Raw genomic sequence first — 24,603 nt, forward strand, 5'->3', positions numbered from 1 at the left:
CAAAACATGACCTTTTTAGCCATTATTTTGATGAGTCAGTCTATAGGGTCAAAAAGCAGCTTACTATAAAATTAGTAGAAAAGTACCCAGTGCATATTAAATGAATGGCCTAAGCTCAGAGTTAACAGCTTTGTAAGATCAAATTCCCAGGTGAGGCTGCTGAGAACTGATAGAAGACATCAAGAGGCCATGTTGTATTAATTATCCTAAAATGTCTCCTTTAAAAATTGTATTATGCATTTATTTCTTATATTATGCAACTGATGTTTAGAAAATCTCTAGACATTCGAGATAACATCAAAATTATAATGCTTTTGGTGTTAATCAGTTTACCATATACAATGCAGATACAGGGAAGGAATTTCTTAGCCCATTCCTGAGATTATACTTATTGTTCTCCAGAGATACATCCATTTTTTAAAAGATTTCAGCTTTATAAACTTGTAATTTCTTTATAAAAAGAAAAAATCCTAAACATCTTTACATTTTACAGGTTTATTTTTCAGGAAAACCATTAGATTTACTTATGACATTATTTGCAATATAAACATGAAGTAAGACTGCTTTAGCATAGATTACAAGATCTAATTTACATTCAGTGACTTATTCATTGATATATCTGAGTATTACTTTGAAATTTTGCATTGTACTGGTTGTTTTTCATTTTTTGAGTATATTACTATTTTCTGTCATGTCTAGAGAAATATACTCTATATTGAGCTTATGTTGATTTGAAGTTGTATCCTTGCGATGGCTGATATAAGTGATTATACAAAAGAATGTCCACTGGCCTATTCATCCTGTTAGACTGCGTAACTGCCTTGTATTTTGATTTAGAAAAAGTAAGTAAGTAGCAAAAATGAAGAAATAGGTAGGAAGCTGTGTCATATACTTGGAATTTTTAAAAAAGATTTATTTATTTATTTTTAGAGAGAAGGGAAGGGAGGGAGACAGAGGAAGAGAAACATCAATGTGCAGTTGCCTTTTGTGTGCATGCCGCTAGCTGGGGACCTGGCCCACAACCCAGGCATGTGCCCTGACTGGGAATTGAACCAGCAACCCTTTGGTTCACAAGGTGGCCCTCAACCCATTGAGCCACACAAGCCAGTGCACTTGGAAATTTTTTAAATCTTTCAAGAGCGGCTATACCGAGAGGAAAAATGACTCAAAGGGACAACTTCACTGGAAGATTATAAAATTATTTTTTCTTTAGGAATCCTCATCTCAAAATCATGTGCTATCATATGTTTTTAAAGCTAATGTAACAAATACTGGTTCTTACTATATTATTATCAATCAGAATGAATTAGCTCTATTCAGCTGTATCCTCTCCAAATGCTTGTAATTTGGAATAGTGGCCACTAAATATGGCAGAGCAGTAATCTATCCAGGTAATTGGCACATATAAAAGGTGAACTATTTCAGTTTTCAGGAACAACTACAAAGGACACATGGACAAAACCAAGGTGGGGGAGTGGCAGGAAGGTGGGGATGGCTGGGTTTGGGGGAGTGGTGGGGACTAAATGCAGAAAACTGTAATTGAACAACAATAAAATAATTTTTAAAAAGTGAACTTTATTTCAAACATATATTAGAAAATATAAACTATTTATTAAAAAGATAGAATCATGACATATATTAACGCACTTTTTGAAATGCAGCCTAATTATTTACCTAAGAAAGATTTAAATACATAATTGAATGGTTCCTAAACTTTTAAATGACTTGCCCTTTAGCATTCTTCTAAAACATATGACTATCTTTTTGAATACTATTTTAAAATGCCTAAGATAAAGTGAATAAGTAGGGTGGCAAAAGAAATTACTTATATTAAATTACAGACTCCAAGTTAAGAATCCCGGGTAGGCACTAAAGTATTTCAGACATTATAAATGGTTATCTAGTATTTCCTATATATATCCCAGCTGCTACTACTCAGAATTGTTTATATTAGCTTAAAATTAAAATTAAAAATGCACTAAGAAATTAGGTGCAGGTTGTCAAGTTTTATATCTCAATCCCTTAAAAATCCCACTATGACACTGGGCATTGTATACGAGACTTAGGCTTTGTTGGCTGCTTTCAGTAATCTCAGCAATTACCTTAGTTCTTACCTGGTAAGACCTATGCTTATGCATTTGTGGGAGCAGGAACTATCTTGACCTTTTACTGTGTAATCAAAATTTAAAATACAATAGCTCTTCATTCTTCTTAACTATGGTGGAGCACTTCAGGAAATTTCTGCCTCCTTCTGTGGTTCTTTTCATGTTTTACTTAGTAACAGATTTTTTAAATTTCACACTGTGGAAGTCTTGTAATTTATGAAATGGAGAGACAACATAAGTAAAAGTTAAAACTGACTGTAGTCTTCAAACAACTTTTTCGCTGAAAAAATATATTTCTAAAGGATATTTCCTAAGGAATGACCCATTTGCTTTATAAATAACAGTACCTTTTAAAGAACATAGAACATAGTAACACAATTCAAATGATTCTATGGATTTTGCTCACAATTATATATTTCAGTTATTAAAAATAGTGTCAAAGAAGTGAAAGTGTATATCCTAACATTTTACTTTCCACTAGGGAAAATTGCTTGATGGGATCAGAATTAATCAAATTTTGTATAAATGAAAGAAATAGCTTAAATTTCTGTTTGGGTAGTCATAGATATTCCACAAAGTTTTGTTACTACATGTTTTATAATGAGATAAGTCAGTTATTAACTTAAGATAATAGGAAACCTGAAAATAATATAAATATTGAAACTCTCCAAAAATGGGTTTTAAGGATTCTAAGATATGTATATCCCTTTGATTATGGTTATCTCTTGTAATGAAGATATTCAAAGATATGTACACTGAGAACATTCAACAAGTTATTGAACATATTTATTTCTAAAGAGAAGTGTTTTCTCTAAAATAATTTTTTGAGAATAAAAATATAGCTATGAGTTTTTTAAAAAGATTTTATTTATTTATTTATTTTAGAGATAGGGGAAAGGAGAAAGAAAGACAAATGTGTGAGGGAAATGTAGATCAGTTGTCTCACACAGCCTGGCCAGCAACCCAGGCATGTGCCCTGACCAGGAATTGAACTGGTAACCGTTCAGTAGATAGTCCTGTGCTCAGCCCACTGAGCCACACCAGCCAGGGCAGAACCATGAGTTTTTAAACAATCTAGTTGCCTTTTAGGTTTTCTTTGACAAGTAATTGAATATTGTACATGTATTTACATTTAATCTCAATTTTTTGGCATATTCTGGATACACTTATATAAAAACACTAAAATTATCTTAGGTAATCAATTACACTATGGTATATGGACTTAAAATATTTAAAAATTATTTGACATATATTACCTTATGAATTTAAAGTGTAAGATAATGATAAGATGCATCATAGAATAAATTCACTTTCTAATATCATCTAATCTTCTGGTTTGAAATTATATGCCAAACAATGAATTACATATGGGAAATTGTATTTTCTTATTGTTTTAATTGTTCCCATTTTTATTATCAAAAAGAAGATTGAGAGAATGTATGGGTAAAGTGGACATCTTTGATACATCAGTCTTGCTTTACCATCTATCTGTAGTACATGAGCATTTCCATTTCTGCGGTTACAACTAGGTGGAGAGGTGATAGTTTGATTTGAAGGATACGTTGGATCATGTGATACTTTGGAGTTCTAGAGTCAAAGCTGATATTTTTAGGGTTGTCTCACTGATAATGGGCCTGTATTACAGAACATTTATGGGCCACATGTTAGGTATAAAAGCATTAGGCTAAACTCCACAGATAAAAAAAACAATGATAGACTACTTAAATTTCAGTGCACTTCTTTCAACAAGGACTAGGATTTGATATTGGTTTATTTGTGGTCAAAGAGATCACATTGTTTCAGAACCATTATTATTTCACTCAGTTCATGCCCATGCTGAGTTGTGTTGGTTGACATCACCACTACAGCGCACTGAGACAGAAGGCATGGACTGGCTGATTGACCAGTTTTCCCTACAGTGGTTTTTCTTGTGGACCATGTTTAAATATGGCTACAGAGTGCAAAGTAGCTCTGTTTTCTTACAACATTTTGAGTTTCTGTTTGAATGTATCAGTATGCTATGATTGTGTTGAAAGCCTTTTTATATCTTATTTGGTAAACAGCCTTAGGGACCTGAGAATAGTGCTTGTATGGTTTTTTCCCACTCCTTTGAAATGGTTAGAAAAACTCATTGAACTCTTTTAAAATAGAATACTTTACATATTTCACGTGTTCCAAAGGCAATTCCCTTTGGAAAGCAGGCAGTTTGGTTTGTCGTTGATTATAACTGAACAACTTCTGTTATCTTCACTGAGAATTGCTATTAAAGGCAGATTTGGGTTCCTTAGAAAATCTTAAAAGTTTAGTAAGAATTTTCTCAGAATATGTTGGGGAAGAGAATTTTTCTTACATACTCAGTGACTTTAAGCAATTACTTTTTTTCAAAATCAGTTTAATGCATCATAACCAAACAGCAGAAGGGCACAAAAGATCAACTGAGCTGCTTTTTGACTAACGTTTCAGGGATTGTGAAGCAGCAGATAGACAGCCATATCACAGATCCAGATCAACAGAACAGCGGCCTCTGCTAGAGCGGACCACCACCCGCTCCAGATCCACTGAGCGTCCCGACACAAACCTCATGAGGTCGATGCCTTCATTAATGACGGGAAGATCTGCCCCTCCTTCACCTGCCTTATCGAGGTGAAAGATACATCACTCAGACTAACTTCCCCTGTGCCTCACCGACACACCATTTTATTTTCCCAACAGCTCAATGGTCTCTTCTATCATCCCTGGCTGATCACTAATAACGGTTGATACTAACCTTTTCAGTGTAAGCACACTATTTATATTCAGCGGATATAATAGTGTGTGGCTACCATTGTAAAATGTTTAACAACTGTCCTGACTGCATTTGTTTTGTGATTTCTCATTTATCAGGAGTCCTGGGTAAATCCCCACATAATGCACCTCATAACTATCATGTTCTTCTCCTACAGAATGAGAAATTGTTTGTGTTCATTAGACATCACTGTTGGAATAGTCATCATAATGGCAAATAAACTAGATTTTTAGTTTCTTTTATCAGTACTAATATCATATATTGATCATTGTCTTCTTTAGCTAAATTTTGAATTATTTGGAGTTTTATTTGTAGTTTCATCAGATATTTTCTAATAAAGGGATGTCTGTTATAAGCCTGAGTAAAAATCTCTTTGGATCAAGGGAGAGATTTTAGAGTTAAGAGTTTGAAATCTGAGAGAAAACAATGTAAAGCATTACCTTTTGTTTTTTGAGCTGCAGAATTCTCCTCTTGCTTTTGTACAGATAGAATATTAATTTACATTAATAATTCCATGTATTTTAACTGTAGGATTTCTGTGCATGTATCTGTGTATGTATACATATTACACAAAAGTTTAAATGTCTTTGGCTATTTAGATAATCATCCAAATATCCATATTGTGTCTACTTTCCTAACCTTTTAATCAGCAGCCAAACTTCTTTTAAAATTGCATTTATACAGCTATCATATAAACCAAATGTATTTAAAGTATTTAACTCATTCTATTGAAAGTGAATATTAATGGTGTGTGTTGTAGGTCTCATCCTCGTACTGGGTCTGTCCAGACAAGCCCATCAAGCACTCCAGTGGCAGGACGAAGGGGCCGGCAACTTCCACAACTTCCACCAAAGGGAACACTGGAGAGAAGTAAGTTTTATTTCTAATTATGTCATATAGGAAATACACGTGGAACATAAGGTGAATCAAGATTTTTTTACTACCTTTGTTAGATTTCTTCTTTCATTAATTAAATGCCTTAGCTGCATTTGCCAGTAATTATTATATATTTTGCATTTAAAATTCTAATATTTGCAGGTAAAATAACCTAAATTATTGATCTTGTGCATTTTACACATTTGATTTAATACATTTTTAAAAGTAAACTTAGTGCTCTTATTTAATAAGCAGTTGTATGATATTTTTTTTGCTACAACTAAGTTTATGTAATTATTGATAGTTACAAAAAGTTTATTAGTAACTAGCCAAATCAATTTTCACACACTGCAAAGGACTGGTTAGCTGATGCACAACAGTGGTGACCCTTCTCAAAACTGGAGTGCCAGAAAAAGGTAATCATGAATATGCAAAGAAAGATGCATGTTGTACTGATAATTTCAATACTTTCAAATATTTGCATAAAAAGCATTATTTGCTTACACACAGATGAACATACTCCCCAAACATCTATAAATTCTTGGTTAGTTAAAGGACCTTTAAAGCATGTGATGATAGAATATAGTAATTTTTATTGTTATTTTTGAAATGGTTCCTTTATGTGATAATTGGATGTGCAGTGCCCCCAAAAAATTAAATCACCATTTAACTTTTCTTTAATAGTTGATACGTTCTGTACCTTTGGAAATTTCTGTTGTTTTTAACCCCTGTGCTTTGGTTCCCTTTTTTGTTTTGTTTTTATTTTGTTTTTCCTAGACAATGGAGTCAAGGAGATAGAACCTTATGAAGGTCTGTACATTAAGGAGGGTTTGTTTTGTGCTGACAGCCTTTTTGGGGGGCTTTGTAAGCAAAAATAAACCCACTGCAATTGATATTCTTCTGTTGAATAGTTTTATATACAGCAAAATAATTTTGTCTCATGATTTTTAGCAAACTGTTCGTCTTTTCTTTTACTTGGAAATTATGCCAAGGAGTTAAATTTCTTTGATTCAGTCAAGTAAGAATGCAAACAATTTAATTTCTTTTAAATGGTGAGATAAAATTTTCTCTTTTAAAAAAATATAATTTGCCTTTTAAGCAGAATTCTATGTTTTCTGCAAGACTTTAACCAAAGATATCAATTGCAGTCTGTGTTTATGTCGTTGAGGATGCACACCTAGTCTAGTTATAGTTATCATCATATATTTCATTTTGTATTTATGATGATCTTTTAATGATTAGATCTGGCTTTCTAGAAACGGAAGTTGTTGAATTAGATAGTGATTGTGGTTTGTATTTCCTCCATCATTTTCATGTTGTAGCAAGATTGCTCACAGCATATCAAAGTTAAATGGGTACAGATTCATTGTCACAGTACATTGTGACTCAGAAAACACTGAGTCGTGATACAGGGTATGTCATTTACTAGGACTATAAAAATTTCTCTGCCAATTATACAACTCAGAGATCAACTCTGTAACTTTAAAGAATTAACTTTTATTTTTTAAATAATCTGCAGCACGCAGAAGAATGGTATATTATAGGCCCTCAATAAATATTTGTTGAATGAATGCATGAAATATTTATTTAAAAACTGAAAAGGTACTTCAGGTAGTGTATAAAGCACACTAAAATAATCTTGTCATTCTATAATATTTATATTCAAATTCATATTCTATAACCTATTTGTAAAAAATTTTCAACTGCATTGCGTTTGGAAAGCAATACTTTTATTGCCTTATATAACTTGGAACAAGTTTTGTTCTTGTTAGTTGTAGTTGAATGATTTATCAGCTTCTATTTTGTGGTTATTTCTGTTTGCTATGTGCCTTGATTTTAAACAGCTTAATGCTATAGTGACTCATGGTCTGTTATGTGGCCTGATAAAAAGATTTTAGCAGCGTTTCTATACATCTCGATTATTTGCATTATAATGGGGTATATAATTTTAGAAGTACTTTCTAGAAGGAAAGTTGTGTAGTATGTATGCAATTTTTTTATTCCAAGGTAGAATTTTGATGTTATTTAATGGCATGTGAAGTCAGAAACATACTTTATATAACAATTTTTTGTGAATTCAATTTTAATATGTTCTATAGCAATTGTCTATTGAAATATGAGTATGTACATACTTTGTAATAATAAATATACCAGAAAACTGACCCAGTATTGATACTGAAAATCAGGATTGAGAAGTTTTTAATGGGCTTCTCAGCCAACATTCTATTTACTATTTGTCTTCTACCCTATAGAGTCTGTTGAAACCAGTTTTCCTTTAATGTCTCCGATTGTGACTTTTCCAGTTTTACAAATAAGAGAGGAGAGCCAAAACCTCTCCTGTCTTTTCCAGTGTGCAATGAAAGGATTTTTTGGTTTTTGTTTGTTGTGCTTAAAATTGTAAATGATTTTAACAGTGTTTTTATAAATGTTGATACGAAGATCAGTAGACACATTGTTATGTAATTTTCTTTAGCTTTAAATTTATTCACAAAGTGAATTTCTTAGTGAGTTTATATATGAAGGAGATATATAACATTTCTTTAGGAGTCTTCAACTTGTAGCTGAAATTAAAGGTAGTACATAACCCAAAATAGACTATTAATTGATAGTCTAAATCAACTTAGGTTTAGATTGTCTCTAAAAAGTTATCAGAAGTTGAAATTTAATTGTATTATTTTGGAATAAAAGTAATTTAATCCTGTTCAACGGCTAAAAACTGAGCAACTCCTAATTTAATACCTTTTTGTTTTGATTATATTTTAGTCTGTTAATTAAACTAATTTAAAGCCTTATGTATATTGATATTGATGGTGGTAAAACGTTAGTCATCCCTCTTTGTCTGAAAACCAGAGAAAATAGGAGCAATACAATGAAAGCATAATGTACTAGACAACTGTAAGGCATTATTAATATTTTAAAATTTTCCCCTAATTTTGATATAGTGGCATTTTGTAATTTTAGTTTTATAAAAATGTACCAAGTTCATAGACAAAGTTTTTTGTACATTTTACACAGTGTTCACATATTGAAAATATTTTAAGGGCCACAATTTCTCTTTTATAAATCAAAGCCATTATAAAAGGCAACAATATGATCATTTATTAAGGTATACTTTTTGATTCCAAAACATTTCAGAAACTTGTTAAAAATTGTCTGTTAGTCTTTTAATAATCACTAATATATCATAAATAATTTGCAATGTTTTGTTTTGTTTCACTTAAGAGTAATACAAAGAGTAATAAGTATACATATCTCATCTTTTTTTTTTTTTTACTTTTACTTGTGCAAATACAGAAGTTAATGAAGAAACTGGGCATGTGGAAGAGCAGGGGGGAGAAAAGGAGGGTGAAGAGGTCCAGGCAGGTCTGTCTGTGTGCTGAACTCAATAATTGAATGTTACAGAAGTATGACTTTTCACTTTTAAATTTTACATTTATAAGTGTACAGGTTTTAAATTTGTAAGTGTATAAAAAGAACATTATTTTTCAGTACTAATTTTAAAATAAATTACCTAATTTTTAATGGAGAGATATTATATAAGCTATCTAGGTAACTTAATTGAATATTTAATTAACCCATTTGAACATTTTTCTAATGATTAATCAAACTAAAATTATAGACAATGCTTCTAACAACGATTTACACTTATCTTTTACCCCAGCTTTACATTCGGTTCACTTTTTTATTCAAAAATATTGAGTACCTACTAAAATGCTACATTTTACCATGTGTTACACTGAGTAAAGGTACCTTTAAATCCCCGCCTCCTCTTTCAGGAATTTTGATTTTGTAGGGGCAAATTACAAGTAAATATAGAGCAGAGTATAAATTCCAAATTTTAATTCTTAACACTCTTATCATCATTCTATCCATAAATTTTTATTCCTAAAATAGAAACAATTAACTATAGGGTCCTTTTCTTCATCCCAACTCAATATTGCTTTAATATTTGTTGACCGTCATAATTTTCCTCCTGAGAGTACTCTTTCTAAATGGTTTTGGTGACAATTTCATTTGGTGTTTTAAGTCCCTATTATATTTAAATATCATAATTTTTCCACTTTCTCTGTCAGAATGTTCTTGAAAGGATTTTAAAAGTTAAAATATTACATTATCAGTAAATATACTTAGAGACTTTTTTATCCAACTTTTACTATTTCACTTGAAGCTCAGACTTAAATCCTAAAGTTATCAAAGCTGTCATTTAAAAAAATTAAATTTCATTGAACAATTCAGAATAACTTTAGATACCATCATCATTTCTTATTCATGAATAATAAATTATATTTTATGTTCCTTTTATCCTGTCTTTTAACATTGTGTGAAAGCAATACTGTTGTGTAAGTTGTGCATGGGTTGTGTTTTCGTGGAGGCATTTTTCAATGGTGTATGTAGCAAAAGACAAAGCCCTCTTAAGCTGCAGTTGCTAATTAACAGTAACTATTTTTAATGTTATACAGATGAGAAAAGTCATCAGAATACTTCTGATAATGAAAACAAAGGCAAGTTTAGATGCATGTTTATAGATATGTGTAACTATTTCTCTTACGAATTTCTAGTATACTACTAGAATGACACCCTCTTTCATTTTCCTGAAATGCCATAGGAATAACATTCTTATGAATACTGTAAGAATGAACTTTACTTCAGCTGTGCAGTTACTATTTTCATATTGCTCATTCCTAAATATTTTATACTAGTTCATGCTAATAGTGAAAGGTTTCATGCTGTTTATGAATTAGCTTCCACCGTAAAGTCGTTTTTTAGGATATTGTTAGTTTCAGAACTTCAACAATAGGTAATAACACTTTTTTTAAACTTCATTAAGACAAAGAAGCCCATTTGTTGAGCCAGTTTGTCGCCTATACCTTATTCTCAAAATTAAGTTAGTGAATTATATCAATTCTCAAATTAGAAGTAACTATAGTCTTCCTAACTTTATAAAATGACTCATTGTTCCTCATTTTATTTTATTTGTATTACTTTTCTTGTAGGGTAGGAAAGATGTACTTTACTCTTGTGTTCATTAGTGTGGGATGTCGTGTTTAGTGCATGGATTGGTTTCCCTAGTGGGTGAGGTCGACTTTTGTGGTGTGCTTGATTTTTATTTGGCTTGTTAATGGTATTAATACTTAACCACTATTGTCTGTTTTCAATGTTATAAAGACAATGAGGGAGAGACACCAAGCCCACCTAATAATGGGAAAAAAGGCAAGTGTAATATGAAGTTAATAGTGCCTTTTTATATATTAAACACTCAATATTGACTTATGTGATGTGCATGAATATGCTTTCTTAAGTTAAATGTGCAAAATACAAGTATCAGTCCCAATGTAAGTTATTTAATATTAAATGTGCCTCCTTTTTTAATAGTATATTTCTGAATATGAAATTTGTCTTTAAAATACTTACCTTATTATTAGAATCTGGTAAAGTCCTATTCTATTGAAATTGATGGCATTAAAATGAGAAGTTTTGCTTTGTTGGTCATGTTAAGGAATCAGATTCTGAGGAAAACAGTAATAGTCATGTTATCTGCATTTACAAAACTACAACATATTTTTTAAATTCAGAAATTGTTTTAAAATTAAACTAAAAATATCTTAAAGCAGAATTTTAAAGTAGATAAGGAAATGGACTTTATGTGTTCAACAATATTAAACAATTTTAAAATATTTGTAGATTTTTCATAGTTCTATTAATATATTGTGTAGATGAGTAAAAAAGAGGATTTGTTTTAATACTTATATTTAGTTTTCCTATAACTATTGATGACTTAATTCTGTAACCCATCACAACCAAGTTTTGTCAAAAAAGTAGGACTTTATATGTTTTGTAGTGATTAGTAATGAAATATAGTCACACACATTGATTTTACAATGTCAGCATTTAAAATTGTTATATAAAAATAATCAACATTCTAAAATTTCTCTATAATAGTTTGCTCTTGTTTGGGCCAAATCAAGAAATGAATAGTTTTGTGCTTTAGAATTGTAGTTGAAATGTCCTTCAGTCTTGAATACATTTTTTGTTCCCTGTTTTAATCTTTTATAAATAATGTCTACAATGTTACATATAAGATCTAATTAGCACTAAAATAATTTTATAATTTTTCTAATTGTAGAGTGCTAATTATACATTAATATTCCCCCATGCACAAAATTCTTAAAACATGCTGGGATGTTATAAAGGCAAAAATAATATAACAAAATAAATAAAATTAAATCATTATAAAATATGAATATTGTCTATAAAACAAAAAATGTAAGAGCTCTCAATGTGTATTTACATATTTGTCGTTATTATCTATTTCTTGACTACAATAATTTTTGCTTAGTACTTATGAAAGAATATGTTCCTTTGTTCTTAAATACATGTCAGTGATCTGAAATAGTAACTATATCCTCTTAAATGTTCAGTCAATTATTAGGATTCAACAAGTTTTAAGAACATTTAATACCATTTTATATTTAAGTGCATTTAAATATATCAGTCTGTTATCTGCTTCAAATGGTCACTAAGTTAACAATTTTAACTAATGAAGTACTCTCAGCAGGGTGTTTGTTTGTTTGTTTGTTTGTTTGTTTTGTTTTTCTGACATCTAGCTGGCCCTGAATACCATTAAGTTTTTCACCTCTAGACTTTTCTGCTGTCTTCTGTTTCCTTTGATTTTGCAAGTAAAGGTTCTATTGACAAAGATTATTGGTACCTCAGTCACACACACTCATTATTGATTTATTTTTTGTGATTTATATCAAAATCCTCTCCCCTGAAAACATTCTGTTGTTATGTAGACAAACCCTATATGTGATATAGTTGGACTAGAAGGGAAGTAATGAATAAAAATTTGAAAGATGAGAACTTTCTATGTTTTATATATGTTTTTGTTTTTACTTAGTGTGATCTTTTCGTAATCTACCTATGATTGAGGTCTACCTATAACTAAGGTATCTAATATATTCTTGCTGTTTTCTTTTGGAAGAGACAAATTTACTGTTTATTTCGAATCTCACACAGTGAAATCATGAATACAATTCCAGAGATTTAAAGGATGTTACCTTGTTCCTACATCTACTCTGTATTCAAAGAAAAAACAAAAAGGTAACTGAGTCCCAGCTGAAACCATGTGTTAGAAATGCCCAACCATTGGATTGAATGGTGGGTTTACTACCATCCTCTCTTCTCATTTAAAATGCAAAGGGAGAGAGATAGGAGGGAAACCATGTATAGCGACTTTGAATACAGTTAAAGTACTTGAAGCAGGAGAGAATTAGCAGGAGTGTGAAATGATCTCTAGATCTAGTAAATCGGAAATCATCGTGTTAACCTGCACTAGCGCTTTTGAAGGAGTTACAGGAAGTAAAAGGCTTCTTAGAGTGGATTTAAAAGAAGAGAAAAATGGAAACAGTGATTATAGACAACTTTAAAAGCCTGGCTGTAAAAGGTGGAAAAGAAATAAAGATCCAGAGTTGCGGGGTGGTCGGGGGGAGGTCAGGGGAACAGAATACGTGAAGGAAGCTGTGTTCAGTCTCTGTCTCCTAAATTCATACCTGCCAGTTTCCTGTGTGGAGCCACCTAGCCCCGATTCATCTGCCTGTAGTTTACCAATCTATCAGTTGGCCTTCTGTGGCTTAGCTCCTAGATGTAGAATCCAGACTTTTAGATTTGGAAGGTGTCTTATAAATCTTTTAATAAAATTGCTTTCCTTTGTTGATAAAGAGCAGAATTCCAGAGGATAATTACCTTCCTCTAATCACATAGTAGCAGATCTCTGGTCTTGACTCACAGTCTCCGGGTTTTATGTTCATGCCTCTTCAGATCAATGGCATTCCCCTGGTGTGGGTTTCAACCATTTATTTTATTTTAGATATTAGCTAATGGTTTAGTGCAATTTAGTCATTATCTGCTCTTTTCAATGTATTATACTAGGTTGGAATTAAAGATGCAATGATGAATAAGATATATTCCCTCCTTTGGGGGAGCCCCCGCAAAAAAACAATAATAATATGATAGCAAATAAAACATAGCTGGTAAAATTATTCTGTAACTTGTCAGTTATGTAAAGTGTCTTAAGATTGTGAAATATATTCAGAGTTAATTTTATAAAGAGCAGGTACATTTCAAGTGGGGTTTGGGTAGGTTTTCAGCTCAAATATTTCTCCCACTACTTGTTATAGTACTTTATATTCTATTATTCTCTAGTGGTTTAATTATTTTAATAATATAGAGCTTTAAGCTTTCCAGAACACTGAAATGTAAATATTCCTGAGGGAATTGACCTGAGCTGTTAATCACATACACCTCTTCCTGGCAGGTAAGTTAGAGCACAGGAGAGGAGAAAGCTAGATGTGAGGAAAGGGATGCTAAACAATGTGATAGAACACTAGGCACCTTGGTGACCTTGGAAGGATGAAAATGACAGACTCTGCCTTGAACTAGCCCCAAGTTTACTATAAATATATAACATTACTTGCTGTGTAGACAAGCTAAATATTTCCTTTTTAAAATAATTTGTTACATTTGTGCCCTGGCTAGCGTGGCTCAGTGGATTGAGCACTGGCCTGTGAACCAAAGGGTCACCAGTTCGACTCCCAGTCAGGGCACATACCTGGATTGTGGGCCAGGTCCCCAGTGTGGAGCATGCGAGAGGCAACCACACACTGATGTTTCTCTCCCTCTCTTTCTCCTTACCTGTCCCTCTCTCTAAAAATAAATAAAATCTTAAAAAATAATAAAAATAAAATAAGTTGTTACATTTAAATTGCCTAGAACAGTACTTGTCACATAACAAGTACTATATGTATTATTATCATTGCTATTATTTCTTAGTGGTGTCTTGCTGTAATTTTTTATTTTTAACACCCAATCTGAAAACTTTAGATTTGAAGTCAAATTAAACTTGATTATACTTATCCCCCTGAACCAATTATTCAATACATATTGTTTAGTAGTTTTTAGGAAAAGAGTACTCTTGATCAAGGAGCTCGCATAAGAAACAACACTTTGGGGAAATAAGTTGAATTGGATGGCAATATAAGGTATTGCATAATGTGCTAATACAATTGTACATGTTTCAATACATGTGTAAAAAGTCAATATGAAAATACTTAGAGTACTTTTCTGTAAGTAACAGAACTGTTTAATCAGTGATTTTCAACTGGGGTGCTGCATGGGTTTTTAAAACATGCAATACCTGACTATTTAACCTTGGGCACTGAGCTTTTTCCCCTTAGAATGCCAAATAAAATAATATCAACAGCCAACACAATAGCCATTTGGTGTGAATGAATCAAAATTATACCAATTTTTTTTGTCAGACTGGTAAACAATATAATATATTTTTTGGTTTGCCACAGAATTTTAGTAATTAGTTTATTTGTGCCATGAGATGAAAAAGGTTGAAAATTGCTGGTTTAAATCATTAGGACTTTTCAATGAGAATTACACTGAAAGTCAATACTTGGGTCATAAACTCAGTTCTGCTCCCAAGTTTATGACCCCTCAAGGCTTTTAATTTTTGTGGACCTCAGCTTCTCTTCCGTAATGATTTTAACACAAAACTAAGTGTTTTGGAATATGTGGCTGATAATGTCTAAAGTCTCAACTAGTTTTGTTTCCAGTTTATTATTTATGTTTTTATTATTGTTTCTTTTGTTGGTTTTAGAAACTTAATAGATACAGCCTCCTAATTTGTTGGGATTATAGACTAAACCCTACCATAGTGCCTATTAAAAAGTCTTGTCCCTAAAGATACATATGAGACTAAAGCAAAAATATTTTCTTCCTTTAAGCCTCAATTCTACATTATTTCAAATGTAGATAACCTTATAAATAAGAAATAAGAGAGAAAGGAAGGAAGGAAGGAAGGAAGGAAGGGGGGGAGGGAGGGAGGGAGGGAGGAAGGGAGAAAGGAAGGGAGAAAGGAAGAGTGGAAGAAGGTGGGGGGGGGGGAGAAACAGATTACCAAGGAACCAAAAGTAATAAAGCAATTTTGACAGTCTTTGTCATGGATCCTTGCTTCTATGGGCATTTGAGGAGTAGGATAGCATTTGGCATGGAAGAATGCATCCAGGCTTTGTTTTGCTGCCTTTGTATTCTCATGAATGCTTCTAGAATGAGGAGAGCACTGGTGCCCATGTCTTAATTCCCTAATTGGATTAATACCTGAGTAGGAATGGATTTTATAGTGGCATTGGTAGATGTTTCTTCAATACAGCATTCTCTGCCAACTTAGACCAGTGACCATTTAACCAAAATTAATCTAGAAAAGATTGAGGGATCCTTTAAAATGGCCAGGGATTTATCATATGTTTTTGAGCAGGATGAGCATTCATTTACATCTGTGTTATAGAATAGTAACTCGGTGCCAGTGAGCAAGATGGACGTGTGAGACAGGAGACTGAGGGCACGTGACCATTACGTGTTTCAGTATTCCACTATATGATGGCCCGAACTAGAGCAGAGACTATAATAAAGAGGAACAAATGGATTTTAAATTTTCTGTCTCCTGTCAAATCCATAAGACTAAGTGAATCGATTGTAGAAGTTATGGTAAGTTCTTATTAAACAAATATTTTCTAATTTTTTTCCTAGCCTTTCCTATCCTTCCTGGAGCCCATGCCTCCTGATTTTACGTTTTTCCCCTTTTGCTCACTTTATTTTTTCTGTATGTCCAAAGCCTTAATTGGCAAATTTATTCAGAAAAGAACCCCTTTCCTCATTCCTTTCTGCAGACTTTCACCATTGTTCAAGCCTTTTCATGGTTGACTTCCTAAGTACAATTCTAAAGCCATCTTCTGTTTGTTGTTGGAAATAACTAACACAGGCTCAGAAGGTGGTGTGGTGCTAGAGAAGGAGCACAGGTTTCAGAACTGTAGCTCAGGGCCTGCCTTTGCTATGTACCGACAGTGTGACTCTGGGCCCTTGATCCAAGTTAGTTCATCTGAGAAAAGGAATCTTAGCATAGTTCTTTCATTTTCAGTATGTTCCTTTGAGAATCAAATGAGGTAATTCATGTGAAATTGTTTGTAAACTAGTATGACTATTCAGTTCTTATCCTTATTAATCAGCTTTTTTTTCTTACCTGTAGACATAACCTGATAAAGGTCCTTTCTGTGCTTTATAGAATCAAATATGATGCTCTATGTGAAAACACATTGAAACATATAGTGTTATATAAATGTAATCTTGCTAATACAGGAATTTGTTCTCTTTGGATTCATAGTGTTAGATGGTGTAAGTAATGAAGACTAGCTGGTATATAGTTATTTTGTAGGAATGTAAGTTTATTAAAATATCATTTTAAAAGTTCACCTCAAAGTTAAGTCTAAATGAGTAAAATTGTTCTTCAAATTAATATGTATTAAATTAATGTTTTACCTTTTCTATCTACAAATTAAATTTACAACTGAATATTTACTACATGCATTTTTAAAATACTCAATAAAAATATTGGTGAAAAAATTTATCCCCTAGAACAAACTTTTTTCCTGTACCTGAATGAGTTCATCATTTGTATCTGAAGACTTTGATATATATTCTTTCAAAGTAATCTTACCAATTAAATTACATTATACATCTCTAATTTTTACTTTTTATTTTATACTTATATACTTAGATTTTAATTTTAAGATCTTTAGCATTTAATAGTAAGAAAACTTTTATTTTTAAGATTACCACAATAGTCCTCTCATACAAAAGACTGTCTTGCTCAGTGGTATTTTTGCTATTTTTGTTTAAGGTAACTAAAGCAACTTTCAAACAATTTGAACTTTTTTCTGATACAAAACTAGGTTGCTTTTAATTACTTTAAATGTTTCATTTCAATTGTATGACCTACAATATAAATTCAGAGAGACTGAGGTATGGGTAGCTCTTAACATTGTTTTTTTAGAGTGATAAATGAATTAATAATTGGGTAGTCAGTTCTGTTCTTTTTATGATTTTAATTCTGTTCTAAAATAGAACATGTGTTTTGATATGTGGTTTAATAATAGCCACATTTAGAACTTCTGGGAAATCTTCTAAATGCTAAGTGTCTTAATTTCATCTTGGGTATAGATCCTCTTCCACAAAATCTGACTAATCATTCTAGAATCATAAGCAAGAGCAAGTCTGTAATTTCAGGGTAGAAATAACCTTAGAAATTTTCAAGACCAAGTTTCTCCCTTCACTTATAACAGAGTAGAGGCCAGAGGGGCTATGAAACCTGCCTGATGTTATGCACCTAGATAAAGGCAGACATGTTCCTAAAATCCATCACTCCCAGCTCAGACTGGCAAAATATCTATTGCCTTTTCTATCAATCACTGATAGCCTTGATCTTAGTCTTCTTTTTTGTTGTTTTGGCTGGTGTGTGTAAATTTATGGCTATGGGACTTTTTTGTCACTGGCACATAATATTTTCAACAAATATTTACTAATCTCACTGTTAATACAAGAGAAATAACTATAAATTTATATTCAACTAAATGTTGGTCAACTCAGTGAAAGTGTTTAAAAATTTTTAATGTTATGTATTAAGGAATTTTTCTTCACACTTCAGAAGATGCTTTCTTCCAATTTACAGATAGACCGAACCATTTCAAAACAAGCCATTTCTGCTCTATAGGCTCTACCTTGTTTCAAGGGGTGGCATGCCTTCTATTTTTGGAACACCACTAACTTGATCAAATGATGAAACGTGAAACAGTTTTCATAATGACAGATATGTAGGATTTTAGAAAATTTGATTTTGAACAACTTTGTAATAGCTGTAAAATCTTTCATATTTGGGAGTTTTTTGGGAGGTAGGTAATCAAAAGTGCAGGTCATTCAAAATTTAAAAGTACTTTATTATTAATGAGCTTCTTATTTTCCCTAACATGGGAAAATTGGTCTGTTAGGTTTTTTGTGTATGTTACTACAGATTAACTTTGATTAAGGAACAGATGATTTCCTTGTTCTCATAACTTAAAGAAGGCTGTACTAGAGTCTTGGAATTTACCAGAAAAGTTGTGTATTCCTTAAAGGTTTTAAGATTTCTCTTTCCACTAACAATTGACTGAAATATAACGTCTTTATCCAGACTGGTTACCATTTAGAAATCCTGTATTGCATCTTTACCAGGTTATTTACTAATTAGAAAATTGGGGTGTCAGCTACACACCCAGGTGTCACTGTAATACTCCCACTGCAAGAAATTTGTTTTTGTTTTTTTTGGAGTAGGGATTGATGTTGGACCAGTATAAAGAGTCTTATTATTAACAGCATTTATTTAAAGTCTAAGAAAGGGACAACCTTGTACTGTACTTACTGCGTTCAATTTTAGCAATATAAGTAACCCAAAGTAGTAGTGTGTCCTGGAGGTGGAACGTACTGTAGAAGTGGCCAAGAGGCAGAGTGACTGTTTCTTCTCTCCAAGCTCGGGGGCTCACTGAACCATGCATTTCAAATTGGTGCATGCCGGCTCCAGTCACCCTAATTTCTGTATCTTCTACTTTAATGGTGGTGGGATTAGTTTGGTTTTAATTCAAAAGGTTTCTTGTGCTTAAAAAAAATAGTAACTGTACTCATAATTGTTTAATGTTTCAATACAACATTTTTTTTTCATTTTTGACGGTGATTTCATCTTCCTAGTTATGTTTTTGGCTTAATATTATAAAATGTTAGTTTTTCATTACTTATGGGCAAAGAGGTGGATAAGGTACCTACCAGAGATAAAAATGTAGGTAGGTAGTAACCATCTGTTTGACTTAGAGTATAGCCTTAGAAAGATGTGAATAAAAATATAGGCAAGTGTATATTTAAGTGTTTATGAATGCTACTATGAGAGTAAGATTAAATGGTAACCAGTGAACCTTTTGATATGATGCATGACCTACAAGACCCTGCCTTGTAACCCCGACTGATCTGTAATGATCTGTAATCCCCACTCCCCATTTCCTTGCCTTTTTTGTTATATTTTCCCATTACCATTTATCCCCCACGTACCCTGTTCCACCACCCCTCTGTCCCCTTCAGTCACCACACTGTGGTCTGAGTCTTTTTTTTTTTGGCTTGATCCCTCCACCCCCTAACCACACCCCATCACAGAGCTGTCAGCCTGCTCTCTCTGAGTCTCTCTGTTTTCCTGTTAGTTCAGTTTGTTTATTGGATTCCACATATGAGTGAAATCATATGGTATTTGTCTTTCTCTGACTGGCTTATTTTACTTAGGGTAATGTTCTCCAGGTCTATTCATGCTGTAGCAAAGGGCAAGATCTTCTTTTTTATGGCTGAGTTGTATTCCATTACGTGAATGTATCATAGTTGTTTTATCCACTCATCTACCAATGGGCACTTGGGTTGCTTCCAAATCTTGCCTGTTAATCTTGTCTTCTACTACTTTCTCTTTGTTCACTCTGCCTTAGCCATGGAGATCTCCCATTCAAATCAACAATGCTTTCCTAGAACATGTTAGACATGCTCCCCCTCAGGATATTTGCAAGTGCTGTTGTTCTTCTGCATATACTGCCCTCTCCCCAAATAAACACACAGCTACCTCCCTTACTAGAATATACACTTTGTGAGAGAATAGATGTTTACTTATTTTAATAGTTATTTTTTCCCCATTGCCTACACATGCCTGGATTATCATAGTTGCTGAATATATATTGTTGAATTAATGAGCATATGTCATACTACAAATAATTCTAAGTAATCTTAAATAAGCCAAGTAACTCACATTGGGGGATACCAAACTATTACTAATTTTTTGAAACCATATCCCATAGCACATAAACTTTTGTCATTTAATGAAAGTACTAAATATGGTAGTAAAGTAGTCATTTTATCTTATATATTAAAATCTAATTTCTCTTGATAGGTATGGAATTTATGGGTTTTAATTTCATATATACATTTCAATTTACCACAGAAAGCAAAGTTTAGCAAAATGTTCATTTCTAAAATAATTTAATATTACTGATATCAACTAAGAAAAAATGTATTTGTCAAATCAGTTTCATGATCATTTTCTTCATATCTTCACCCCACTTATTTTATTGGAAATACATTTTAGTGCTTTGGGTTTTTGAACTCCATTTTACAAAATTCAAATGTTACATTTATATATTTAAAACATTAACTATGTATTACTGAAAATTTATGGGAGAATTTAGAGGAAAATCTTTTTAAAATTACCTGAAGTGTTTTTAGATTCTCATTGTGAACCCTATCTAATGTTTCTTACAAGCTCTGATTATGTTTTTGTTGTTTGTACTAGAAGTTACATGGGAAGACGAACAGAAAAAGGTGAATGGTACAGTAATTGATGACATACCATTGCCGCAAAAGAAACACCAATCTGAGCCAGGTTTGTCAGGATTTGGAAAACCACTGAAAGCATGAGAGGATAAGCATGGCATTTCATGCTTTTTAAATATGTGTGTGCTTGCATCCCGTTTTTCTCATTTTGGTGTGAACTTAGTTTGTAGCGCCTATTTAGATTAGAGTGGTGAACACTTTATTTCAAAATGTATTTAAAATAATTCTACACATTTTGAAAAGAACAATTATTTTTTTATTAACAGTACTTCTTTAGGAAAAATGACAAATATAGGCACAAATGGTCATTTATATATTTGAACATTTTGACTCAAATTAAAGTATCTTAATGAGGAGACACTTGGCTTTTTAAAAAGTAGTATATTAAGCTCAATATATTGTTTAAATTTTGTTTGTAAACCATTTCTTATTTTTCATTTCAAATGCTGTTAAGGTATTATATCACATTGGTAATGATTTATTTACAACTTCTGAAGTTAAAAATATTGCCAGCAGCAATTAAGGAATAACAGCATAACATGTGAATTTAATAGAATCTCTTCAAACCATTAATTCCACCAATGAATTGAAATGAAATGACTTTATTTTCCTCTCCCTTCTTTTGTTTGGAGAGATATGATTAGTAGAAGACAAAAGCTTGAACCAGGAGTAAAAGGAAGAGAAGCAAAGTGCTAATAACATAGTGAACTGGGTAATCAGTATTGCTTTTAATTAGTAATTGAATGAGAGAGAGTCCATCAAAAACTTCATTCAAAATTTTAGAATGCAAATGGAGTTTCTGATAACAATATTAAAATGGATGAATCTATAGTAACAGTGTTAATGTACTTTTCTGTGGCAATTTATTTCCTGTTAGATCTTTAAAAACCTGTATTTTAAAATCTGCCAGTGTATAAATTAATTTATTAATGAATACTAGTTGTTATCCCATTATATGCCAGGCATTGTCGTCGGCACAGAGTTATTGGAATAGACAAGATAGATGCAACAAATGCCCTCATAGAGTTTACATTCTGTAAAAATGCATAATTTGACAATAATTATACAAATGATTGAGTTACTACAACAGTGATAGGGTGCTTTGAGAAAAAGTATTACATCCCACAAGTCTGGAAAAGGAAAAATACCATAGTGAAAAGGCCTTAAATTGTGAATTCTCTTCTAGTGAAACAGTTACATATTGAAATTTTACTAAAATAAATTGAATTTTGTATGGAGAATTTAAATAACTCTTAAATTTGTAAGAACATATCTTACATGTTTTTCCAGATCTTCAATTAAAAATCACTTAGTTTATTTGGAAAAGGTAATTTATTATTATATATTATATATTAGTATATTTCAGGTGATTTCAAAAGTACACAAAGTATATGTAAAATTAGGTTTCGTGTTGTGATTTATATGACGAATATCATTACTGTAAAAATCTCTCCTTGGTATATTCTGTGATGTGGGTTATCCCTAATCATAGGCTATTATTTATTTGTTTGTCCTGTTTGCCCTCATGTCTGATTACATGAATATGTGTGTGGCCGTATGTATCTATGCAAATAAATTATATTGTGTATAAAAATTATGATACAATGCAATGTTTGGCTAGAAAATATTTTTAAATCTCACAAAAGGAGATGATCTCCTTTAGGTAATGTTAATTTATGTATTCTTATATATAGCATATATATTTTTTTATCATTTAGGTCCTGTAATTAAATAAACTGTGTGTGCAATAGAGGAAAATTAATGTAATTAGAATATCTTAATGTTATGGTTTAAAATGTTTACAGATTTTTCTATTTTGCCAATTGTGCATTTTCCTATATACTAGGAGATTCCTGGATATTCAAAGCCTTAATGTGATGAGTAAGTATGCAGTATCCTGAGGCTATAAGTGCTATGTTAAATTTTAGTTTTCCATAAATATTATTGTTTATTCCTAAAATAAAGGTAGGATGTGCCAAGAATATTCTTAATTATTGAAACTTTGGAGTGAAATAATGGGAGGAAAATAGTGTGGCATCAGGGAAGGTAATACATTTCAGTAACGTGTTTAGGAACTTGGGCTTTACGGAGATGTGTTTGGAGGCATTCTTTATTTTGTATTTAATTACATCTATGATCTCAAAAATCTCCATTATAATTAGTATGTAAAACAATTTTCATTTACTGAAATCTAAAAGGTTATCTTTCATTAGCTGTCAATGAGTTTTAATCAGAGGATTATTTTAGTTGAACTTGTGGTATTAGAAAAGTTTGGAAGGATTTAAACCCAAACATGATATGCAGTTTACTCTGTATCACTATCATATATTTTCTTTTTCCATTGCTGTGTTATGCAGGTCTATGCAAGAACAATACCTGAGAATTTTGCCATTTTTAGGATGTATACTAACAGTAAAAAAATTCATTTGACACTTTTATTTTAAATATACGCTATAGAACTGAAGGTCTAAATGGCGTATAGACTAGAAAATATATCTGCTTATTTTGAGGAAGGATCTTGAGATCTGTGAACTAGGCTGCCTTAAGAGGATAATCAGTAAAGGAGGTGATTTATTTTCTTTGGGAAAAATAATGATATTTATCATATTGACATCTTTGGTGTGAGCATAAAATATAGGCTTATTTAAAACCAAATGATTTTAAACCCCAGGTCTTATGAATAATGTTTATAATAAGTAAATCACAAAATGTCTTCTTCATGTGGTATGAATTAGATTTTGTTTTGGACATGAAGTTAACAAAATATTTTTAATGCAAATCAGGGATATATGAGCATGGCAAATCTGTTGTTTATTTTTTTCAACGAGCAATCTGATTCTAAACTAGAATGCTATGGTCTGTAATAATGCAGTGTTGGTAAACATTGAAACAATTTTAATATTGAATTGTATTATAATTTGCACTTTGAGTTTACCCGTTCTTATAGTAGTTAAAAATATGTATGAGAAAAGAGCATATTTGTACATAAAATATTTTATTTTATATTTTTCTCAAACTCATCTTACAAAAAAGTCTGGTTAGAAAGCTAACTTCAATTAGATTGATGGAATGTTTTAGAACTGATACAGTTTCTCAGTTCCTCTAAAATGGGAAACATTTGGAACTAAATAGTTAAGAATCTACTTTGAGATATAATTTAAATGATTTCTAGTATGTTTGATGATTAATTGCTCCTGTTTATAAAAGGACTATCACTTTCATTTGTTATTTGCTAAGTGTAAGTTGCGCTGTATTTAGGACAATCCTGTATTGACTTAGCTGCCCTTCCTGTCATTGTGGCAAACCGTCGCAGTGCTGCTTACCTTGCTGCATCTTGTCTGGAAAACCTGTTTTTCTGAAAAATTCCTCAGTTTTTTAGAAAAAGGGAAACACTTTGCTCAGTTACCGTATGACTGCATGGTATTTTGGAAATAGAAAATATTCAAAGTAATGAGTTGTGTTCTACTTACTAAAACAACTTCTGTGCATAAACCCCTAGATTTGGCATTATATGACTTAGTCAATATATTAATCTTTAACTTTTCTCAACGT

General features: G+C 31.9%; 1 protein-coding gene across 43 annotated transcripts in view; it reads left to right on the top strand.

Moving 5' to 3' along the window:
- Positions 1-24,603, top strand: part of RIMS2 (regulating synaptic membrane exocytosis 2) — a 467,197-nt gene that overhangs the window by 293,245 nt on the left and 149,349 nt on the right. For 19 of the 43 annotated variants that reach the window (XM_045861580.1, XM_045861554.1, XM_045861533.1 and 16 more), the window contains 2 exons: positions 4,569-4,748; positions 5,651-5,760. In XM_045861580.1, the coding sequence (XP_045717536.1) occupies positions 4,569-4,748; positions 5,651-5,760 (290 nt within the window). Of the gene's footprint in view, positions 1-4,568; positions 4,749-5,650; positions 5,761-6,543; positions 6,577-24,603 lie in introns of all 43 variants that reach the window. The other 24 variants (XM_045861553.1, XM_045861532.1, XM_045861535.1 and 21 more) reach the window with 3 other exon arrangements.

This window comes from Phyllostomus hastatus, unplaced genomic scaffold (assembly GCF_019186645.2).
Source record: "Phyllostomus hastatus isolate PE091 unplaced genomic scaffold, TTU_PhHast_1.1 phas_scaffold_21, whole genome shotgun sequence".
Taxonomy (NCBI): domain Eukaryota; kingdom Metazoa; phylum Chordata; class Mammalia; order Chiroptera; family Phyllostomidae; genus Phyllostomus; species Phyllostomus hastatus.